Source organism: Monomorium pharaonis, chromosome 3 (assembly GCF_013373865.1).
Source record: "Monomorium pharaonis isolate MP-MQ-018 chromosome 3, ASM1337386v2, whole genome shotgun sequence".
NCBI classification, from domain to species: Eukaryota; Metazoa; Arthropoda; class Insecta; order Hymenoptera; family Formicidae; genus Monomorium; species Monomorium pharaonis.
Genome location: NC_050469.1, coordinates 14,030,869 through 14,050,730, shown reverse-complemented (window position 1 = coordinate 14,050,730; position 19,862 = coordinate 14,030,869). Strand labels below are relative to the sequence as shown.

The 19,862-nt window shown below is 41.4% G+C and overlaps 2 protein-coding genes across 14 annotated transcripts; both read right to left on the bottom strand.

Moving 5' to 3' along the window:
* Positions 1 to 1,561: 1,561 nt before the first annotated feature.
* LOC105837151 (troponin T, skeletal muscle) lies at positions 1,562 to 15,150 on the bottom strand. Of its 13 annotated transcripts, none has more exons than XM_012681682.3 (15): positions 14,804 to 15,147; positions 12,621 to 12,666; positions 11,361 to 11,388; positions 10,464 to 10,484; positions 8,925 to 8,942; positions 6,537 to 6,567; positions 6,202 to 6,306; positions 6,015 to 6,111; positions 5,896 to 5,932; positions 4,764 to 4,872; positions 4,430 to 4,648; positions 3,919 to 4,011; positions 3,734 to 3,814; positions 2,560 to 2,638; positions 1,562 to 2,138 (listed from the first exon to the last, which is right to left on the bottom strand). In XM_012681682.3, the coding sequence occupies exons 6-15, from the start codon at positions 6,540 to 6,542 to the stop codon at positions 1,891 to 1,893; spliced, it is 1,074 nt and encodes a 357-aa protein (XP_012537136.2). In that variant the 5' UTR covers positions 6,543 to 6,567; positions 8,925 to 8,942; positions 10,464 to 10,484; positions 11,361 to 11,388; positions 12,621 to 12,666; positions 14,804 to 15,147; the 3' UTR covers positions 1,562 to 1,890. The 13 variants fall into 13 exon arrangements, with proteins under 13 accessions (XP_012537136.2, XP_012537137.2, XP_012537138.2 ...); XM_012681683.3 differs by having other exon boundaries at positions 15,078 to 15,129; XM_012681684.3 differs by having other exon boundaries at positions 15,072 to 15,128.
* Positions 15,151 to 16,848: 1,698 nt separating this feature from the next.
* Positions 16,849 to 18,078, bottom strand: LOC105833065 (U11/U12 small nuclear ribonucleoprotein 35 kDa protein). The gene is made up of 4 exons (XM_012674491.2): positions 17,941 to 18,078; positions 17,465 to 17,683; positions 17,162 to 17,375; positions 16,849 to 17,085 (listed from the first exon to the last, which is right to left on the bottom strand). The coding sequence occupies exons 1-4, from the start codon at positions 17,941 to 17,943 to the stop codon at positions 16,973 to 16,975; spliced, it is 549 nt and encodes a 182-aa protein (XP_012529945.1). The 5' UTR covers positions 17,944 to 18,078; the 3' UTR covers positions 16,849 to 16,972.
* Positions 18,079 to 19,862: the final 1,784 nt, after the last annotated feature.

Here is a 19,862-nt window from a genome sequence, read left to right as displayed (position 1 = left end):
CGCCTCTTGCAATTCTAATCGCGACCGCCGCCGCTGCGACATCCGTTCCTCGTCGAGCTCGCGCGCGTGCTCCTCACGAGGTTCACGCGCGAGAGTCTATTTCCGATTACGCGATCTCTTTCTTCTTCTTTCTGGCACCGCGCTCTGGCTCCTTCGCGCGTCGCCGCTATTTCCGAGGGACTATTTCCCGGCACTTCTCTGCGTGATGCTCTCGGCTGGACGAGACGGCTCTTCGAGTCGTTTCAAGACAAACGGCGCAACGTCAGTCGGGTCCTTGAGGAACCTAAAATTGATGAAAAGGCGAGATTCGTGGACTCGCGTATAGTGCCTATCGTATTGGCAGGAAGTCGGGGTTTATCGAACCTTAAGCTTACGTTACGTTGACGGCAGGAGCATTGTGGTGTTTTGCATAACCGCTTTTACAACATCACACTGTTTGGCGAACCGACTGAGTATAGGATCTGAATTGGGATACTTAAACTCCTCGATCTCGTAATTTTTTCTTCACCCAAGGTTTAAAACCGCAGGTCGTGCTTCGACACGCGAGTACACGCGTTAACGTTGTCAACACTACGCGTGGCCGACAAAATGCTCCTGTATCTTGTTCCGATAAGCAAAACCGCAAGTGAATCAACGCTTCCGTGTAGCCAAGGGCAAAACACGTCAATTTTACGAGATAAGACTTATCGGGAAGCGTGTATGGTGTAACGCGTATAGAATGTTTCGCTTCGACCTTCGAGATCGAATATCCTTGTCAAAGATAGATTGATACAGGGAAAGGTACTTTAACTTCGAAAATATTGCATAATAAAATTACTGTTCCCTATTCCGATAATGAATAAATGCCTTTACTTTAGCACCAAAATAACAAACTTTCGCAATAATCGCTATATTTTGCAGAAGCAAACTTTCGTTACAAAGAGATTTTGTGATTATATAAATAAATCCATTTATCCAATTATTTATTAAATTATTTATAAATTGAAATAATACGTTTGTTTCATGTATGCTGTTTCAAATTACTTTGTGAAATGTTTATTAAAAAATGCTCGAATAATAATTCTACAATTTGATGCTACAATGGCTTTAAAAATAATATTTTTTTAATCAAAATTAATTTTTGAAATGTATTCGGTAATAATTGTGCCAGATGTTTTTTTTTTAATATTACAATTGTGATATATTTTAAGCGTCACCTTTCTTTAAATTGCTATATGTTTTACAATAATTAAATTTAGAATAATTTCCCAAATTAAATTTGAATTTACGACACAATATATTATACATTACCGTTGAAAATAAAAATGATGCTAAAATCTTTCTGTATGGGTTTCTATCTGGGGATTCGATATATTTTTCTTCTTCTAAGGATATCGCGCAGAAAGAACGCCGTACACGTGTGGACTTTAGAGAATAAGCTTTTCAGAAAACGCGTATACGATAAATCGTTTTATTTTAATAATCAGTGTGCCTGCTGCGTTTTTGTACAATATAATAATAATAATAATAATAGTAATAGTAATAATAATAATAGAGAAGTAGTAGTAGCAAGAGTAACAAGTAAGAGTAGTAGTAGTTTAATAGTAGATAATAATAGAGTAGCAGTAGCGGCCGTACAAGTGACAGTAGCGGTAGTAGAGTTGGTTCACTACAGAAGCAGCATCCGTCGCGCCCACCTCGACGTTCGAGAATCTCGAAGAGGAGCCCGGCGGTTACCGGAAGTGGATGAATGACGTTGGTCGACATATTGTAGGCATTTCCACCGACTACCGGCCACTGACTGCGCTCGATCTCTTTGTTCGAATAGTGTTAACGAGACTGTGCAACGATAATTTTCTGAAACTTTTGAGATACTCGCTTTCCATGTACGCGTCAAAGAGACCAGAAGGTTTATTCCTCCTCTTCCTCCTCCTCCTCCTCCTCCTCTTCCTCCTCCTCCTCCTCCTCCTCCTCCTCTTCCTCCTCTTCTTCTTCCTCCTCCTCACCCTCCTCCTTCACCTCCTCCTCCTCCTCCTCTTCGAACTGCGGCTCCTCGAGATCGTCGTCGACGGCGGCCTTCACGTCTTCCTCGCCCTCCGGTGACTCGGGATCGCCAGGCTTCTTGCCCGGTCGCTCACCGAACCACTTAGGTAACTTCGCTGTTATCCACGAAAAGTGACGGATTAATTTTGCACGATTAGGATAAGAACGCGGAATGCACTAATTGCTAAGTGTACCGGCGGATTAGAATTCTATGAGATAGAAGCTAATTGATAACAAAAACAAGCGCGGGGGAACTTTCAACGGATATATATTCGTGATATTAATTAAAGCAAGAAATGCCTTATCGCTTCGAAACAAATTTTGTGCTGATTTTCAGATAACCGTAATAATGTCAAGTCGATCGTTGACATTTATTAGAGCAAGATAGACAATTTTTCTCCCCCGAAATCTTCCTCGTAAGTACGTCCGCTGCTTATATTTCGACGTCTCTCGGGGGAAGGCACCGGAAGCGCTTTAAAAACTCCCGATTCCGGTGCCGTCTCGGAGCCTCGAAAAAAGCAAAAGCTCAATACGTACTCTTCTGACGACCCATGAATTGTTCCTTCTGTTGGGCCCACTGCTTCTCCATGAACTCCTTCTGCTGTTCGTTCAGACCCTGAAACATCAACGGACAGAATGGCATGCTAGGGGTTACTCTCACACATCGGGACACATTTCGCCTGGGGAAAAAAACCCTCTCTATCCGTACTGTTTCTTTCTACGGGCCGTACAAGTCTCCCCGTGGCGAAGTTAGGGCTGACAGTCGTATTATGATCGAACAGAATTAACGTCACAAAGGTCGTCGTCTATTTTCATCATCCTCCAGTCTGAGTTACGATCTTCGACGCTCGCCTCTGACATTCAAAGAAATAAACTCGCGGATTTTGCGCGGGAGGTGAGGACAAATCAAAACCACCCATCCTCCTAACTGTCGAGGGGGAAAATTATCGTGGAGCTTGGTGATACTTTTCGAAACGTGAAGTGACGTAAACAGATTCGCAGACGCCGTCCGCGAGAGTTATTGAGAGTGAGATTATTTTCTGTGATTGGTGACTGCTGTCGCATCTCTCTTGGACAGTGCACGTAAAAAAAAAAAAAAGAATCGCCATTGGCGTGTGTGAGCACAAATACGGTAAACCGTGCTTTTATGTACATCACGAGAACACAGTAATGATTGGCTGGCAGCATCATCTCGACCGGTTTAGTCAACGAGAACAAGAAACAAGTAACATAAACTAGAAACACGGTCACCCGTGAAATTTCGGAGATACAATCAGCAAGGCAAGCAAAGGGAGGTACAGTGACAGAGAGATCTCACGGTTGAACTCACTTTTGGTGCGCTTCATAAATTGTTCAGTTTTCTGTTTCCACATTTTCTCGTTGATCTCCGCTATAAGCGTGTCATAGCCCTGTGATTCAATCGACAATATGCTCACTAATCGCTAATCTTCATATATGAGATATCAAGTGTATTTCTACCATGTCCGACTGTTTAATTGTGCATCATGTAACGGATTTTTTCCACTTTTACGTACGTGTACATGTAGTGTCTTGGTATACATCTGATGATGGTAGAGTGTTTGGAGATGTAAAGGAATTCACACCCGTGATCGTGTCGTGAGAACTCTGGGTTTGACTTTGTATATTCTGAGAGTTGTGATCATCGAATAATTTATAATGTAAAATTGAACAAGTTAGAATGCATACTTACGCCTTCGAAAAGCTTCTTCTTGTCATCGTAGGACCTGGTATCGACGCGACGCTCGTACTTCGAGGCGACTTGGATTTTCGGCTGTGAAAAAAAAATAAAACGACTCGATTAATCCGACGGCTCTTCCCGCCTCTTCCTATTTCTAAACGATACGACAGAATCGTCGTACTTATTGCGTTACGTACGGGGTATTTGCCGGTTAAAGCCTCGGGATCGAGACCCTTCTTCAAGGCTTTGTGCCTCAGTTGTTGCTTCTGACGTTCTTTCAGCTCTTTAAGCTACGGTAAAAAAAGGCAATATCGATTTATCAATACGGTTAGAAAACAACATGGACTATAATTAAACTCGCATCCGAGCAACTTATTTCCCAAGCGGAAATGGTCAATGCATATTTCTCTTTCCTTCTTTTTTTCTTTCTTTTATTTTTATGATACCCGTGTGATGTAAAATTATTATACGCGCGTATAAATACTCTCACGCTGTCTTTTACTCGTTAACAGTACTATTTTTATATAATTAATTTTTTTTTTTTTAATTATATTATGTAAAATCTTACGTAATAAACAAAAGAAAAGTATTTAAAAATAACAATTTCATTAGTTTTAATTGAATTTAACTAGAAATGCAAATGATAAATTTATCTTGTTTAAAGAAGGTAAACAAATTCTCAGAATGGTATGAATCGTAAAAACTCACATCGTAATCCTGACGCTTTTGTCGTTCCTCCAGATCGTACTTTTCGGTTTCAAGTTTGACTATTGCCTCCCACAATTCGGTAGCCTTAGTACGAAGCTTATCAATGGACAGTCCTTCGATTTCCAAGGGCTTGATGCGAATGCTAAGGGAGATCTTCTTCTCCTCTTCGAGCTGCTCTTTCGTCTTGTTACGCTCAAGTTGCGCCGATGTAAGATTACCCTAAATTACCATAAAAGCATTCCCAGTTACAAAATATCCAATTGCTGCTGACAACAAGAGAGAGAGAGAGAGAGAGAGAGAGAGAGAGAGAGAGAGAGAGAGAGAGAACACTTACCGCAAGTGCATCCTTCTTGGTGATAGTGAAGTTTGGACCCTTTGCTTTGCTCTGGTCTTTCATTGCTTGCATCATAGCCTGTCGTTTCTTTTCCGATTCCTCCAAGCGCCTAAAATAAGCAAATAAATATAAAGCAACGCACATGGAAGATTTCCCGATAAAACATTTTTTCAAATTTACAAAAAAAAAGACTTTCTAAGTGAAAGAAAATAAAAATACCAACTTTATTTCAGAGTAGTTCAGTAACTACCCAACTAAATAATTAATTGTATTAATGCACGGGAATGATAATCAATAAGAAACCTGGAATTCAATCCGCAATTCAACGACAATCACAAGGTAGAGTCAAGTGCCGGTAAGAATCAATACTCTAGAGTCTAGAGTCTAGACCAAGGCAACGAAAGACCTGGACGAAAAAAGTTCGACGATCAGTACGAGCAAATTGTTTAAATTTTTCGATATTGTCGTGCTGGTGCGCGATAGTTCAGGCCTCTCGTCAACGACATTCGGCCCTTTTTAAAACGTGAGTGCCACTCAAACTGAATTCAGCTCTTTGTCGTCATAGGCCTCCCGAAGCATTTTTCAAGGATCCCTGTAGCAGTTTTTCACCCGAGTTTATAACGTAAAATTTCACGTTCGTTCTCTACTTTATTTTGAAAGCGCGGCACTAACACAACATTACGAGGTCGCCCTGCAGCAAGGATTCTAGTTTACAATTTTTGACCCCACGTTGCAGCCTGACACTCAAAGATCTAAAGTATTGACTTCCAGCGGCACTTGACTGTATGTCACGCTGGGCTGCATGTGTATGTACGTACGTCGCTGAATTGCGAGTCGGGTTTCTTTTCGATTGCCCCATGTGTATTTTACAAATTTACAAGCATAATATCGTAAATTAAATTTAAACTATATATATACAATTGACAATTCTTTTGATCTTAAATAATTTATTTTTGATATTTTGATTTTCTCTAATATTTTAATTTGCTTTTGGTTTTAATACGAAAGAAAAGATTCAATTACTTAGAAAAGAACCGTTATTTATGCAACATTTTTTTACGCAAAATGACATTCTTGTTTTTTTTTTTTTAATTCTCGCTTTATGAAATATTATGATTGCATAGTCACCTACCTTCTCTTCTCTTCAATGTCACGTTGTTTCTTTTCCTCTGAAAAATTTTTATTTTAAAAAGCTTTATTGAAATTCCTTTGAGAGGAGGGGAAAAGGGGGACGGGGAGAAGTGCATTTACCGATTTCACGTTGGCGACGTTCCTCCTCCTCCTTCTTCTTCTGGGCCAATCTCTTTTCCTCGTCCGCACGGGTGACCTTGCGCTTGGCTTGCTTCTCCTAAAAGAGCATATTTCTCAACGTTAAATAAAATAAATAAAGTATTAAACGAGAAAAGGTATCGTGTGTACGAGTAAGGGCAGGTCGTACCTTTAATCTCTTCAACTCCTCTTCCTCCTTGGCTCTCTGCTTTCGCCATTCCGCTATGTATTCTTTGAGCTGTTCGTCGAGGTCGCTTCTTTTCTGTTCTTGCCTCTGAATTTTTAACGACAGATTACTCGTAACGCGTATTCGATTGCGGCTTCCTTAACGATCGTGCCAGGGCCCAACGTATCCCCAGTGCGACTGTTAGGTGAACCGCACGAGTATTGCCGACATACATCTCCGCTTTTCCGCGCGAGGTCGTTTTACTACCAAGCGCTGGGTGAATATGCTGGGAATATTTGAGCACTCGCACGACGTTATCTACGAGCAACAGCACTCACCTTCATAAACTCGGGATTCTCGCCAGATTCCCTGAAGGAGGCCGGAGTGAAAACAAAAGTAACTCTCTTTAAATCACGACCGTTGAGCCCGCTCTCTGGAAGATCTCGCGAGATCCCCCAGGACTCCATACGCGATTCTCACGTCCATATCTCCACTACTTTATTACAACTCCATCCATTCTCTCCCGTAGTGCATATTATTCAATGCCGCTCGTCGCACGTATACACACACAGACAACACATGGGCGGAACAGACAGACAGATAGATGCATGGTCGGATAAACAGAAAGTCAGAGAGAAATAGAGCGGGACACAGACAGGAGGAGGCGCAGAGGTCACGTGTGTGAGAAAGAAAAATAAAAGAAAGAGAGAGAGAGAGAGAGAGAAGAGGAAAGTACAAAGAAAGAGGCAAATAGTAAGGCGATAATGTGCAAGCATATAGAAAGAAGAAACCAAAGTGCGCACCGCAGCGAATCACAGGTGAAGAGCATTAATGACAGTATAGCGGGGAATCCCATGACTGTCTCGGGATGAGTTACTCGGTCGTAAGGATCGTAAGTGATTCGTCGTGGGTTCTCGTGTGGGTGATCAGAAGAGAGCTGTAAGTCAGGGGAACGAGAGGAATACGCTTTTAGAGGAATGAAATTTTGAGCAACGCGCATCGAAATCGTCGTCAGAAATGAATGGTAACATAAGTTCGCTCTTCAGCTCGAGCAGGAGATCAATCTGTAAGGATCCACGAGGGACACACAAGAGACTCGTGTGCCCCGAAAGATAAGTCGCTCGAAGAGAAGAGGAGAATACCGCAATCGTTATCGGATTTCGGCTTCTCTTTATTTATTTATTTTTTTTTTTTTTAAATTATTGTGAACAGTATTGTCGTCGGGATGTAAGAACCGCTTACTCATGGGATCTGCGAGCGTGGGTCAATTGCAATTATTGCTTGCGAATCGATCAATTATGTGGCGCCAAGTCAATATACAAATTAATATGGGGGGGGGGGTCGGCGGGGGATCAGACAAAATAACGAGCCTTGAGATACAAGGACGTGTGACACATCGTAACTCTGACGTAACTCGAACAAGACGTGATTATGTACAACTCGTTAATTCGTTATTAATCAGAGAGACAAAACGTAACAGCACGCGGGGGTGCGAAAGAGATATAAAGTACAAAGGAAACATGGGGAGAGGGGGAGGGGGTGGAAGGTGGCTCGAACACTGACAACGAACGATTAGACGTCACCAACAGGATTGAGATCCAAAATCTTCGGATAAACTGTACGACTTTTTACTTAAATTAAAGTGTAAAATGCGAAATTCTTGTTGCAAGATTGCAGCACTTGGGTTGTCGAGATTCGCGCCTCTCTCTCTCCAATACGATGACAAATATTAATATTAAGACTGCAAACGTTCCCCCGTTCCGAAACATAATTATGTTATACGGTTTTACATGGCAGAAATTCGCCGAGTTCGAAGATTAAATATGCAGCACAGCTGGGTGGATGGTGTGCATTATGTATCGAACGGATTGGGTTAATAAGATCACGGCGCCGGGGCGTGGTACATTTTGAGCAGACGTCGGTCTTAGAATAAACCGTGTTACGTTATTGTGCATATATTTATGAGAGACGCCTGGCGGGCTCCCAAACAGCTCAGGTATCGTCGCGCGTTAGCGCGTTATGCAATCCGTAGCGGAATATTCGCGAGCGACCCGCGAACGTACCGCCGCCGCCGCCTTGCCGGCATGCCGCGGTTTACCTTCGGTAAATATATCCTATTATTATTCGCCGCGCCGCGCTGTACACACAGGCCAACGATCGCGTTATCCGTCCCCGTATCTGTAAACAAGATCCCTCCCCGACGATATAGATAGAAATTGGCAAGCAAATCTAACAGCGCGTCGTCGCCCGGTCGTCGGAGGCAAAGCCTCCGGATCTCATTCCTGCCGCGTGACGAAAAATCCGTGGGTCTCCGGCGATTTCGCCGACGTCAGTCACAGGCTTCGGTCGCGATTAATTCCTCCGGCAAAGGGGAGGCGAGGATTCCGAAAGACCGCGGCAAATTGCGTTTATAAGCTCACGAAGGGGGCGCGCGCCCCTTTAGACCAGATTTATGATCAAATATCCAGCCGATCTTTCGACCGACTTTTTATTGCAAATATTTCGGACGCGGGTAAAACAAGTAATTTGATTTCTTCCGCACCGAGAAAAAAGAAAGCACGATATCGCCCGTTTGAAAGCTTAAGCTCCTAAGAGAATCGAATATAACTGACGTCGGGGAAAATCGACCTCGGACGGGGGAGAGGGGAGCGTGAGACAGCGGCCGAAGAGAACAGGGAGGATTATATTATTGACGTGTAAAACACCTCGGTATATATTCAACTTACTTTTGGGACGCCCTACCCCTATAAAAAAAAGAAAGTACAGATTTCATTAATAAGGTCGTGTGATTGGTCGTCGCTTATTACGTAGGACTGCACAAAGCTGCACGTAAAGTATTATTACAAAATCGGTATCGCTCGTCTCCAACTTGCGCTTTCCTTTCTTTTCTTTTTTCTTTTTTTTTCCGTGCAAAATGAATCCGAACCGACCGCTCGATTGCTCGCGGACGATGATTGATTTGCACGTGTACATCGCAAGAGACTTTTTTTTTTTTTTTTTTGGTCGTTCCGACACACTTTTATTGCGAGCGAGTAATGCATCGGTAGTAATGCATCGCTTGCTTTCAACAATTAAGCGGCTCGCCGTTATTTTCTCTTCAACGGGGACATCTCGCAGCGCTTTTGCAAAAACAAAAAGAAGAAAAAAAGGAAACGTTTCGTTGCCCATTTGCCATAATGCGGGTAACAGAGGCTTGGTATTAGGCGACAGATACTGTTGACAGACACGACGAAGGGGAGACAGACAAAAGATAAAGGCGTGGAGTTTGTGAAGTGCGGGGTGAAGTGTGTGTACTTTTTTGCATCCCGATAGAGAGATGCCTCTGACGTCGCGAAACGCTTCTGCGAGAGGTCTCGACGATGCGCGTATATCGTACGTCACGTGTATATGTTGGTCATCTCTCGTACGTGAGATACATGTGTATATACATGTGTGCGTGTGGTAACGTCGTTTGTATGCACAGAGAAGCGCGATAGCGTTGGCGTTTGGTTCCTTGTTTTTTTTTTTATATATATTTATTTTGTTTAATCCATCGACGCAGAACAGCGGCACAAGACAGACGAGTTGAGAAGACAGCGAATACACCGGCGGCAGAATTGTATTGTATTTTATTAAACGTTGAAACAGAAACAGAGAGAAAGAGACACAGGGTAGGGGAGGGGATGGATACATCAGCGTCAGTCCTTTTTGAGACAATGTTATGCACGAAAAAGAAGAGCGCTTTCACTAAAAAGCCCTCGTCCTTCGCTCTATACTGGTACTGGCGCAAAACAAAACCGATAAATTCGCCGGACAGAAGGTTTTGTGAAGCGATGGTCTTCTCTTTCGTGTGTTACAATTTTATGAGAGAACAAAAATAAAGAAAAAGAAAGATGAGGATAAAGAGAAAAGGGAGGAAAAAGAAAAACATAGATAGATAGATAGATAGATAGATAGACAGACAAACAGACAGAGAGAGCCAGCACAAGTGTATCGCTACAAAAAGATTTTATGCAAAAGTAAACGACTGCGGCGGCACAACGCGTGTAAGATGATGAGAACATAGTAAAGAGAGAGAGAGAAAGAGTATAAAAAACAGAGAAACGGACGAACAATTAAAGACTACACCGAGACAACAAGACAAAATAGCGATTAGACAGCGGGGAAGATAAAGAAACGACACTGACGACAGCGCGTAAACGTAATAACACCATTTATTGGCCGTGAAAAAAAAAAGAGAGAGATAGAAAAAGAGACGTTCAAAACTTGTCGTGTGCAAAACTTACTCGGTCTTCTTCTCCGGCTGCCTTCGATTTTGACATTTTTTGTATGCGTACCGCGCGGGTCGATTAGCCGATCGGTCGACGGTTGGTTTGATTGATTGGTTGATTGGTTGGTTGGTTGGTTGGTTGGTTGGTTGATTGGTTGGTTGGTTTTGTGTGTTGTATGTGGAGATACACACAGACAGAGAGAGAGACAGGGAGTGAATAAACAAAAAAAAGAAAGAAGAAGAAACGGAGTTCATAAATCATAATCGGTGAGATTGAAATCTGGCGTGTTGCGCGGCGCAAAAGAGACTTCGGAAAGCGATTACTCTTCATCTGAAACGCTCTTATCTCGCTATCGATTCATTCGCGCGTTCGTTCAGCGCTTTAATCTAACTCGTCGTTCTAGCTGTCTACGTACTGGAAAGGGGAGAAGCACTGATCGACGATACGCGACGACGTTTGCAACAAAGCGAGAAGAAGAGAGGTCAGCTCTCTCCCGGTCTTGCTTTTCGGATCTCTGAGTGAATAAAACCTCTCTCGGAAAAAAGCCGCGAGTTCCGCGCGCGAACGTGAAACGCCACATCTCGCAAGTACGCGTTCCTACCTTCGTAGAAAAATAAAAACGGCGGGGGGGAGAGGGGGGGGGGAGGAAAAATAAATCGAATCTCTAATGTCAGCTAATCCGGATCTTAGACTGGTAGCGATCAATCTCTCTAGGCGAACTACTCAAAAAACTACTCGCGGCTTTAATCGCGTAACCGTAGTAATTTTCGCCGCGACGCGTCTTCGCAGTGGCTACAGCGCTCATTACAAGCCTCCGAAACTTACTTCCTGAAATGAGAAAACGAGACAATTCGTACGTTAGAGTGATCATCAGGGTGCGAAACAGGGGAAACATTGAACGAAAGTGAACACTTACACTTCCTCGACTTCCTCCTCGCTGCTGCAAAAGAGAAAACGGAAAAAGTCCAATTTAGTCAGGGCAAAAACAACGTGGGCGATTTGGGGCGTTTGAACATGTAACAAATAGGGCGGGGACATGGGGGTATGGCTTTTAAGGGTGTTAGAGGCTCTCAAGCTCTTTTTAGGCTTTCGTTTCTCTTTTCTCTCACGCAAATTGATTTCCGTCGATATGCGCGTCTCATTACGCGAAATTTACTGCGTAAATTTTATAATCCTTAAAAATCAGCAACTATAAATAACAAATATAATCCATTTTATAAAAGCAATTTTACAATATTGTAAGGAAATATTTTGTGATTTAATAGTGTTAATAAATAATTGAATTCAAGTTTTTATTCTTATTCAGACTCGCAAATTTATCGAATTTTATTTTGCCTCTTTTTTACTTCGGTCATGATAGCAAATTTCCTTAAGATATTCCACAATAACAAATAATTAAATTATATAATTAAAAAAAAAAGCAAAGACAATTTTACATTGCTCTGAAAGTAGTTTGAAGTAATAACGCAGGAGAGAAAAGGCATAAAGAGGTAAAAAAAAAAGAGAGAGAAGATAATTACGCAAGCATATAAAAATGTCATCGAGCGACAATTACGAGTCGGCTGAAGTAATCCCCCGAGTTTCGCTTTGAGCGTTTATTAAGGGGTTCATGCGTGGGTGTGCGATTGGTGGGACGTGACGCACGCAGGGACGGGCATCGAGACGGCAAAGTTAGACAAATGTGTGAAACATTAGAACACGTCGAGGCCACAGATCACGGGGCGCTGTTCAACCTTACATGGGTATTTAAACTTCGCTCTCGGATTCTCGGTTTGTACGTGAAACCGTTGATCAACGGTCAACGATCTCGCCCCTGCCGCCTCGGCCTCGGCGAGCATCCGATTTCTCGAGTCTGGAAATCATCTCTGGTGCCGCATCTCTAGGCACCCCGCTCTCTCGCATTTTCGATCTCGGGGAGCGGTGATACCGCGTGCTTCGAGTTTCACGGGGTCGCTTATTTTGAAAATTATGCAAATCTACTAAAGTTTAAAGAATGAAAGGGGGGGGGGGAAGTAGAGGGCGGAGAAAAGGGTTTACGTCGTTCAAATTCGTATCGGTTCCAAAAAATGAGCGCTCAAGAACTGCGAACGCGAACGACAAATGATTCCTGCGTCAATTTGTGTCGGTCGACGTTTGGCTTGACGAGAGAGTAACGATCAGTGGGCTACTTACGAGTATTGTTCCTCGTCGTCAGACATGTTGGCGGCTGTTTAAAGCGCTGCAACACAAAAAAAAAAACGAGACGTTGATTACCAGGTTGATCTACGACGTCGGTCGACAGAGACAGCGAGACTTTTCAATGACAGAGCAACTAAACAAACGATGTGTTTTCACGTTAAGCTTCGCTAATTATGGTCCCCCCACACACTGTTCAATGAAAATTGCGGCACACTGAGTGATCCTCGGCGGTGGGAGGGGGGAAGGAGGAATGAAGGTAAAGATCGCACGAATCAGACTGGGTACATCGCGCGACACTTATGGCATCCCCGATTAAAATCGTAACGCAATCTCCCCGTGACGTTTAAATAAGCTGTCACAGTTTTTACAACTCAACTATGCGTGCGTGTAACTCGGGATCTTCAGCTTCAACGACCGGCACGTCACGACCAGTTCCGATACAAACGATCTCGATCGGGTCACTCGTCAACCGCGCGAAGGAAAGAACGAGCAGAGATCGAGAGGGGAGGGATGGAAACCTCACCGGTTACAGGTCGCGTAGCTGAAGGAGGAAGAAGAAGAGATCGGAAGAACCAGGCGAGAGGAAGCGACGAGAGGCGGGCGACCGGGGGGAAAAGGGGGGGGAGGACGAGAGGGAGAAACATGCGGATGTACAAAAATGCTCGCTGAACCTTTACGTGGTAAAGGGGTGTCCCGAGGGATGCCGAAGCTGAATGGGCCGGACACGGCGCGCACCGACGTTCCCGAAGTAATCCGATACTCCGAGACGAGAAAGAGAAAATGCCAGTTTGCTAACCCTGGCCGCGGGCTCGGGCGTCGCGCACAAGCTCTATAAGGAGCCCGTCCCCTTCTCTCTGCCGCGTTCGCTCTAATTTTAGTGGTACAACACGCTCGTTTTTCCCCCCTCGCTCCGCTCCCCCTTTCCTCGCCGTCTTTCTTCTCCGCCGCGGACGGAAAACTCGTCGAAATTTCGTCGGCGGTTCGTAACACTAGACGACGATCGGCTGGCTGATGAAATACCTCGGACGAATTATAACTCGACGGTTTTGCAATTTAATCTGTTAATTTACTTAATTGCTACAGCCGCGAAGTAAATTGAGGTCAAAGTACAAAGGCGTTGATCCTCGACCGGCGCACAAAGCGACACACCCGCTCCTTCGCCCCCTCCCCCTCTCCTCTCAAACGGCGCGTTGTATATCACAATTTATATTTCACGATTTCACGAGAGAGAGAAATACCTTAGCCACTCCATTTTTCACAGAATTCTCACTCACAGAAACTCCGATGGTATAACGAGAAAGAAAGTGCCGTGAGGAAAACGCAAGGGAAGATAAGGAAGGCGCGTGAAGGGGAGAGAAATTGGGAGGGTGTTCTTTTTGGCAGGGGGATTTCGCGCGAGAAATTCGCGGATAAAGTTAGGAGAGTCATTAATCTACGTCATAAAGGTAACGCGCGAAATAAATAATAAACCGCACCACGCGATCTTACATTAATCAACTTAATCGTTCACTTGCGCGCACCAAAGGTCGCAAATTTTCCACTGAAAATCGCGCGCCGGCTCTCTCGCCACCGGGGCGAGTAGATAGAGTCCGCGCTTCGTGCGGACGCGGCTACGCGTTCGCGAGATTTTCACTGAGCTCTCGCGCTCACTTTTCATCCTTCAAAAGTTTCTAGCGTTAAAGAAAAGTAGATCCACTTTTCACGTGATCCGTTATCCGCCGGAACTTCCGCTGGGGCGCCCGTTCGTTCGGAGCGAAGTCGTTTTACCACGGGCTTGTCGCGACTTCCCTCTGGCAACAACGTGAGCGTTGCTGGAGCTAATTACTTCGTTATCGTATCGGCGCTTTCGCGTACACAATAGTCACCCCGCGGGGAGAACACGGTCCGATCACGTTCTCCGGAACGAGGGCTAACGAGAGAAGTGAGGGGATGCACTACAGAAAAGAGGGGAAAAAAGAGAAAGAAAGAGAGAGAGTAAACGTAATAAAAAGTAACCAAACTGGCAAATTTTATTGAACTAAAGAGTTACAAACTTGTATTATAATTCTCTTTAATAATAAAATTCACCGGTTTGGCGGATCATGATGCATGTCTTACTTCTGTCAATTAACACTGGCAATTAATTAAGAGAAACTTTTGTATTTCGCAATGGAAAAAAAAAAATGTGTTGAACTTACACTCGGGGTGTGGTGTCAATGTGGACGAGTGCGTGCGGGCGTGCTTGCGCGCGCGTACCGTATGCGTGCGCGAGTGTGTGTGGTACGTGGACGTATAATATGTGTAGACGGCTCTCACGGGGGTGGTCCAGCTGGGTGATATCGCGAGGGTGAGATGAGAGCGAGAGAGACACGGGGGTCCCGCACTCTCCGTAGGTGGACGAGAGAGAGAGAGAGAGAGAGAGAGAGAGAGAGAGAGAGAGAGAAAGAAAGAGATAGAGGCACGCACACGCACAGGAGGAGCTTATCCCGGTGGAATGTGGAGTCCGCGACAGCCTGAGCCGCTCTGAGGTTGGCGAAGTTGTCGCGGCCGGACATCAGCGGGGCTCCGGGCGTCGTGCCCGCGCTCCGCTTTAGAGCCTCTCGTTTCTTCCCTCTTGCACCTTTTTTCTCTTTCTCTCCCTCTCTCTCTCTCTTCCTTCATTTTTCTATTAATAGAGCAGTGATCCGCGTGCCGCTGGACCGTTGGGAGCGATACGATCCTGGTTGCGATGCTATTTTCGTGTCTTTCGCCAGCGAGTCGCACGCCGCGCTTCCAACTCCTCCTGCGGCGACGGCGACTCCGGCTCTTCCGTCGGACGGATTCGACGGACGATTACTCCAAAAGTAGGCCTGTTACGATGTCACGCCCCCACCTTACGGTAGACGTTGACAATGGTGAACCGACTGGTCCGGTACCACGGGAAAATCCAACAAATACCGAAAATCTTTTTTTTTTAACTGTAGAATGTATCCCAAAAATTAGCAAGATTTTATTCATCCTTCATTATATATATATATATATATATATATATATATATATAATGAAGGATGAATAAAATCTTGCTAATTTTTGGGATACATTCTACAGTTTTTAAATAAAATTTTAAATAAAAAGTTAACCTGTAATTAAATAGATATTATAATTAATAAATTACGTATATATATATATATATATATATATATATATATATACGTAATTTATTAATTATAATATCTATTTAATTACAGGTTAACTTTTTATTTAAAATGATCTGCGATAAATACGGATGTTTTATTAGCGAATTTTCTGAAAGTCATAAGATAAGATACTTCATAGGTATTACAGTTGCATATAATTTCGCTTCCTAAACAGGACAAGTCGCGATAACATGAAATTGAATTGTGATTGGTCAAAAAGTGACTCTATCATTAAAGTCATTTTGATATCATAATAATTTTTTGTTTGAATTCATCCAATAATACGTCCTACTGCGCTTACTTTCTTTCTATATATATATATATATATATATATATATATATATATATATATATATATCTAAGAATACGCGCAGCGACATTCTCCTGAATTTAAACAAATAAAATCAATTTATATTATAATCACAATTATATTTATTTATATCAAAAAAGTTTGAAATAATATTATAACTTCAATCATTTTCTACGAGTGTTAAAAAATATCAGTTACAATGACGCGCGTTTCACGATTCGCATTCATCGAGAAGGAAAGAATACATTCCAAGCAAAATTAGGGCAGGGTCTCTGAGCGACAAAATAGGAGCCGCGCTAAACGAACGTGGGCTATCTGAGACCTTGATGAAGGACACGGGAGTATCTAGTGTCGCCTGAATCGCGGAAGGAAGAAGGTTCCTTATCAGCGGAACCGATGCTGTCGTCGACATTGTAAACTCAAGCTCGATACTGTGTCGAATCGCGAGCTGCCTCCTTATATGGAGGGAGGCGTATGTGGGAGACCGTGATGATGCGGTATAAAGTTGCCGGCGAACGCGAATACGATCTTGCGGTGTGTCGCTCTGAGGCCATCTCTCGAATATTTAACGCAAAATCATTCGCGCAATTTACGACGGGAGATGGAAAACACGATGCGCTTGTCCAGTTCGACGATAGTCGTCGCCCGAAATACATCAAACATTCTGTAGATTCTTTTTATAACGGCGTTATAAACGCTTGCGATGTTAAACAGCGAGAGCAATGTGATAAAAACTACCAAAGTAAGCGCTACCAAGTTCCCAAATGACAAAACCAATGTCGTTTTTTTAATACACATTTAGAATATTAAATAAAAAAGTAGGAATAAACAAATAGAAATTGTATCACAAATAGTATCACAAATGTCAAAATAGAGATTGTTTATCTTTTCTGTTTATCTTTTAAAATATTAGGTACAATTGGTCGTTTAAACGGTCTATCCAATCCTCCAAACCTCAATTGCCCCGACTCTTTTTTGCCACCAAAACCACCTCCTGAAAAGATTAAATTATGTAATTTTTTTTATATTTGTCTATAAAGATAACACACATTTAATTACCAATTACATACCAAGTCTCCTCGGCTTCCATCCCTTCATTTTACGACTACATTCAAAGTCAACAAATATTTTATATCCCTTTATTATACCGTCGATACTTCGCCTCACTGCTCTTTTAGCTTCGTCTTCATTTCTCATTTCCACAAAACCATATCCTTGAGAGAGTCCGGTTACTACATCCACTATTACCTTTGCCGAAACGACATCTCCATATTTGTTAAAATACTAAACAACAATTTGCAGTTTAGTAATCTTATTATATAATGTATGCCTTAAAATAGTATAAAAATATAGTTCTTTTAAAATAATGCTACCTCTTTCAGATCACAATTTGTGATTTTGGGACCAAACCGTGCTACAAATATAGTTCTTTCTGGCTTAGATTCCAGATTATGCGGTGGCTCGTAGTGCATCATCATGGCTCTGCTGATAGCTTTGTCATGAGGCTGTGTGTCCGTCCCATCAATACTACCTGCCTTTAGAGGATCATACACTTTGGCGTAAGGGCTCCAATTTTGCAATACTTTTTCACCCTAAGACAAAAGATACAATCACTTTACCATTCTCATTTGGAACAAATATTCTACATACATTCTAACAAATTACTGCCATTTAATATTTTCAACATTATTAATATAATATTTAATTATTAATGTCCGTATTAGAATACCATAGTAGATTTATGACTAATATAACCTAGAAATATCATTTGCGTCAACGTAATTCTGTGCATATGCAGTTTAATATTTTATATGTTATTTCATATTTTATTAATGAAGAAGACACTCACCATGTTAAATATATTTATGCTATCAAAAATGTATTCAAACGTTAATAAATTACATATCTGCGTTGTACAGGGAAGAGTAAACAAAATAAACTCGAAACGCTACCTGTGCCTATAAATATAAGGATGTGGAACTACATAGCCACATTCGTAAATTTTCCCACTGTGGGTAACACAGTTTCGGTTTGGATCTGTGCTTTATCCACGAAATATTAAACATAAATGAAACGAGTGAGAGATGTCAGAGAACAGCTAGTAGGTTTGATGCAGCGTGTAGAGATTGAATTTGTCTCAGGTCTTTAATTTTTTTTTTAATTTAATTGTTTTAACTGTAATTTTTTTCCAATGCAATTTTTATTTTAAAAAATTATTTTTACATGTAATTTTTCATTCTTTTTTATTTTTTAATTGTAATTTTTACGTTTTTTAATTTTACTTTTTAAAATACAATTGTTTAACTATAATTTTTTGCATAAGCAGGCTCGTTCATTTCGTATACATTATTGTCGTTGACTTTCTTTAAAAATAAAATACATATATTTCATGTACATATACGCGTGCACATTTTGCATAATGTATGCAGTATTTCCAAAATATATATACATATACACACAGTACACATATAATATAATACATATAATAATAAAATATTATAATATACATAATGTTTCAAACAAATTCAAATTACATCCACACGTAAAAGCAACCTGCGGGAAAAAGAAATTGTCAATTTCATTGCGTTTTAATCAATATTAGACTATTCGCATAGCTGCAGTTTATTTTGGTGAATTATTCTTCTAACTGTGCAGAATAGTCGAATATTTTTTCACACAAAAGTCATCGTTTCATATGACAATAGGGAATTCGACCTCGTTTCCACCTACAATCGAGTGATTACGCTGGAATTGCGCGCCTGTTGTTTCGTTTTGAATAAACGTTTTCCGTTCTCTCTCCCTTTTATCCATTGTATTTGTCACGGAGTCTGCACCTAAAATCCGCCGACATACGCGTAAACGCATTGAACAATTGTAGGGGAGACCAGGCTCGCTTTGTCACAGTTTCTGATCAAATGGTGAATTCTAGGAAAAAGTGCATTAAAGATTTTCAAGTGCTACGTTAAAATACACTAAATCTCTTAAAATAAACAAATATTACTCTTTAATATATCATCGTAAAAAGCAAAGTTATTTAATTTTAAATAAAACTGAAAATGTCACAAAAATGAAAATGTCGATGCTTAGAATTGATTATTTTCTTGCAATAACAGTAAATTATGTTAAATTCTAAAGCTTGTTGGAGAATAAATGTATTTCCACTGATCTAACAGTTTTAAAAATAATATTAAAAGAAGTTTTACCTCTATTTATTTTCTTATTTTGTTTTCGTACTATAGTTTTCACAAAAAAACATATATCTATATAAATGTATTTCTAAATAACTTCATAACATATTTAAGACTTTTTACAGAGATTAAAATTGTGTGTCACTAATCTTGACTTATTTGAATCAATCTACCGCGCATTGTTGTCTCAATAAGACAGATTATATTCACAAATTTTATAATAATAATTAACTAGCTACAACAAAAATTACTTAAGGCTATTTTTCTAGGATTATATAATTAAAAAATCATAATTGATAATGCTAAAAATAACAAACGAAAAAGGAAATAAAAAAATTTACTCACCAGCTTTATTTTCTTAAAAGTCGTTGTAATTGTTGTAAATAACATATACGTTGTGCTTTTGACAGGCCACTAAGCAAATTAACATTATATCAACAGTAAACTATATTATGTATAAAGTATAGAGAATGCTTTCAAATACTGATTGAGTTACAAGCTTTTGAGTTACAACCAATTCCGACCCTGATCTCCCCTACTGCAGAAATAATGCAAGACATACGCAAAAAAAAAATATCGCACA

Excerpts from the sequence above, each read along its gene's own strand:
- LOC105833065 (XM_012674491.2), bottom strand. Across the intron at positions 17,376-17,464 it reads CAAATTGTGATCTGAAAGAG|TATTTTAACAAATATGGAGA; the intron begins GTAGCATTATTT and ends ATTGTTGTTTAG. Across the intron at positions 17,086-17,161 it reads ATGGAAGCCGAGGAGACTTG|GAGGTGGTTTTGGTGGCAAA; the intron begins GTATGTAATTGG and ends TAATCTTTTCAG.
- LOC105837151 (XM_012681681.3), bottom strand. The coding sequence starts at position 12,646 with ATGTCTGACGACGAGGAACAATACTC. Across the intron at positions 4,873-5,895 it reads GACATTGAAGAGAAGAGAAG|GCGCTTGGAGGAATCGGAAA; the intron begins GTAGGTGACTAT and ends TGCTTATTTTAG. Across the intron at positions 4,649-4,763 it reads CCAAGAAGGATGCACTTGCG|GGTAATCTTACATCGGCGCA; the intron begins GTAAGTGTTCTC and ends ATGGTAATTTAG.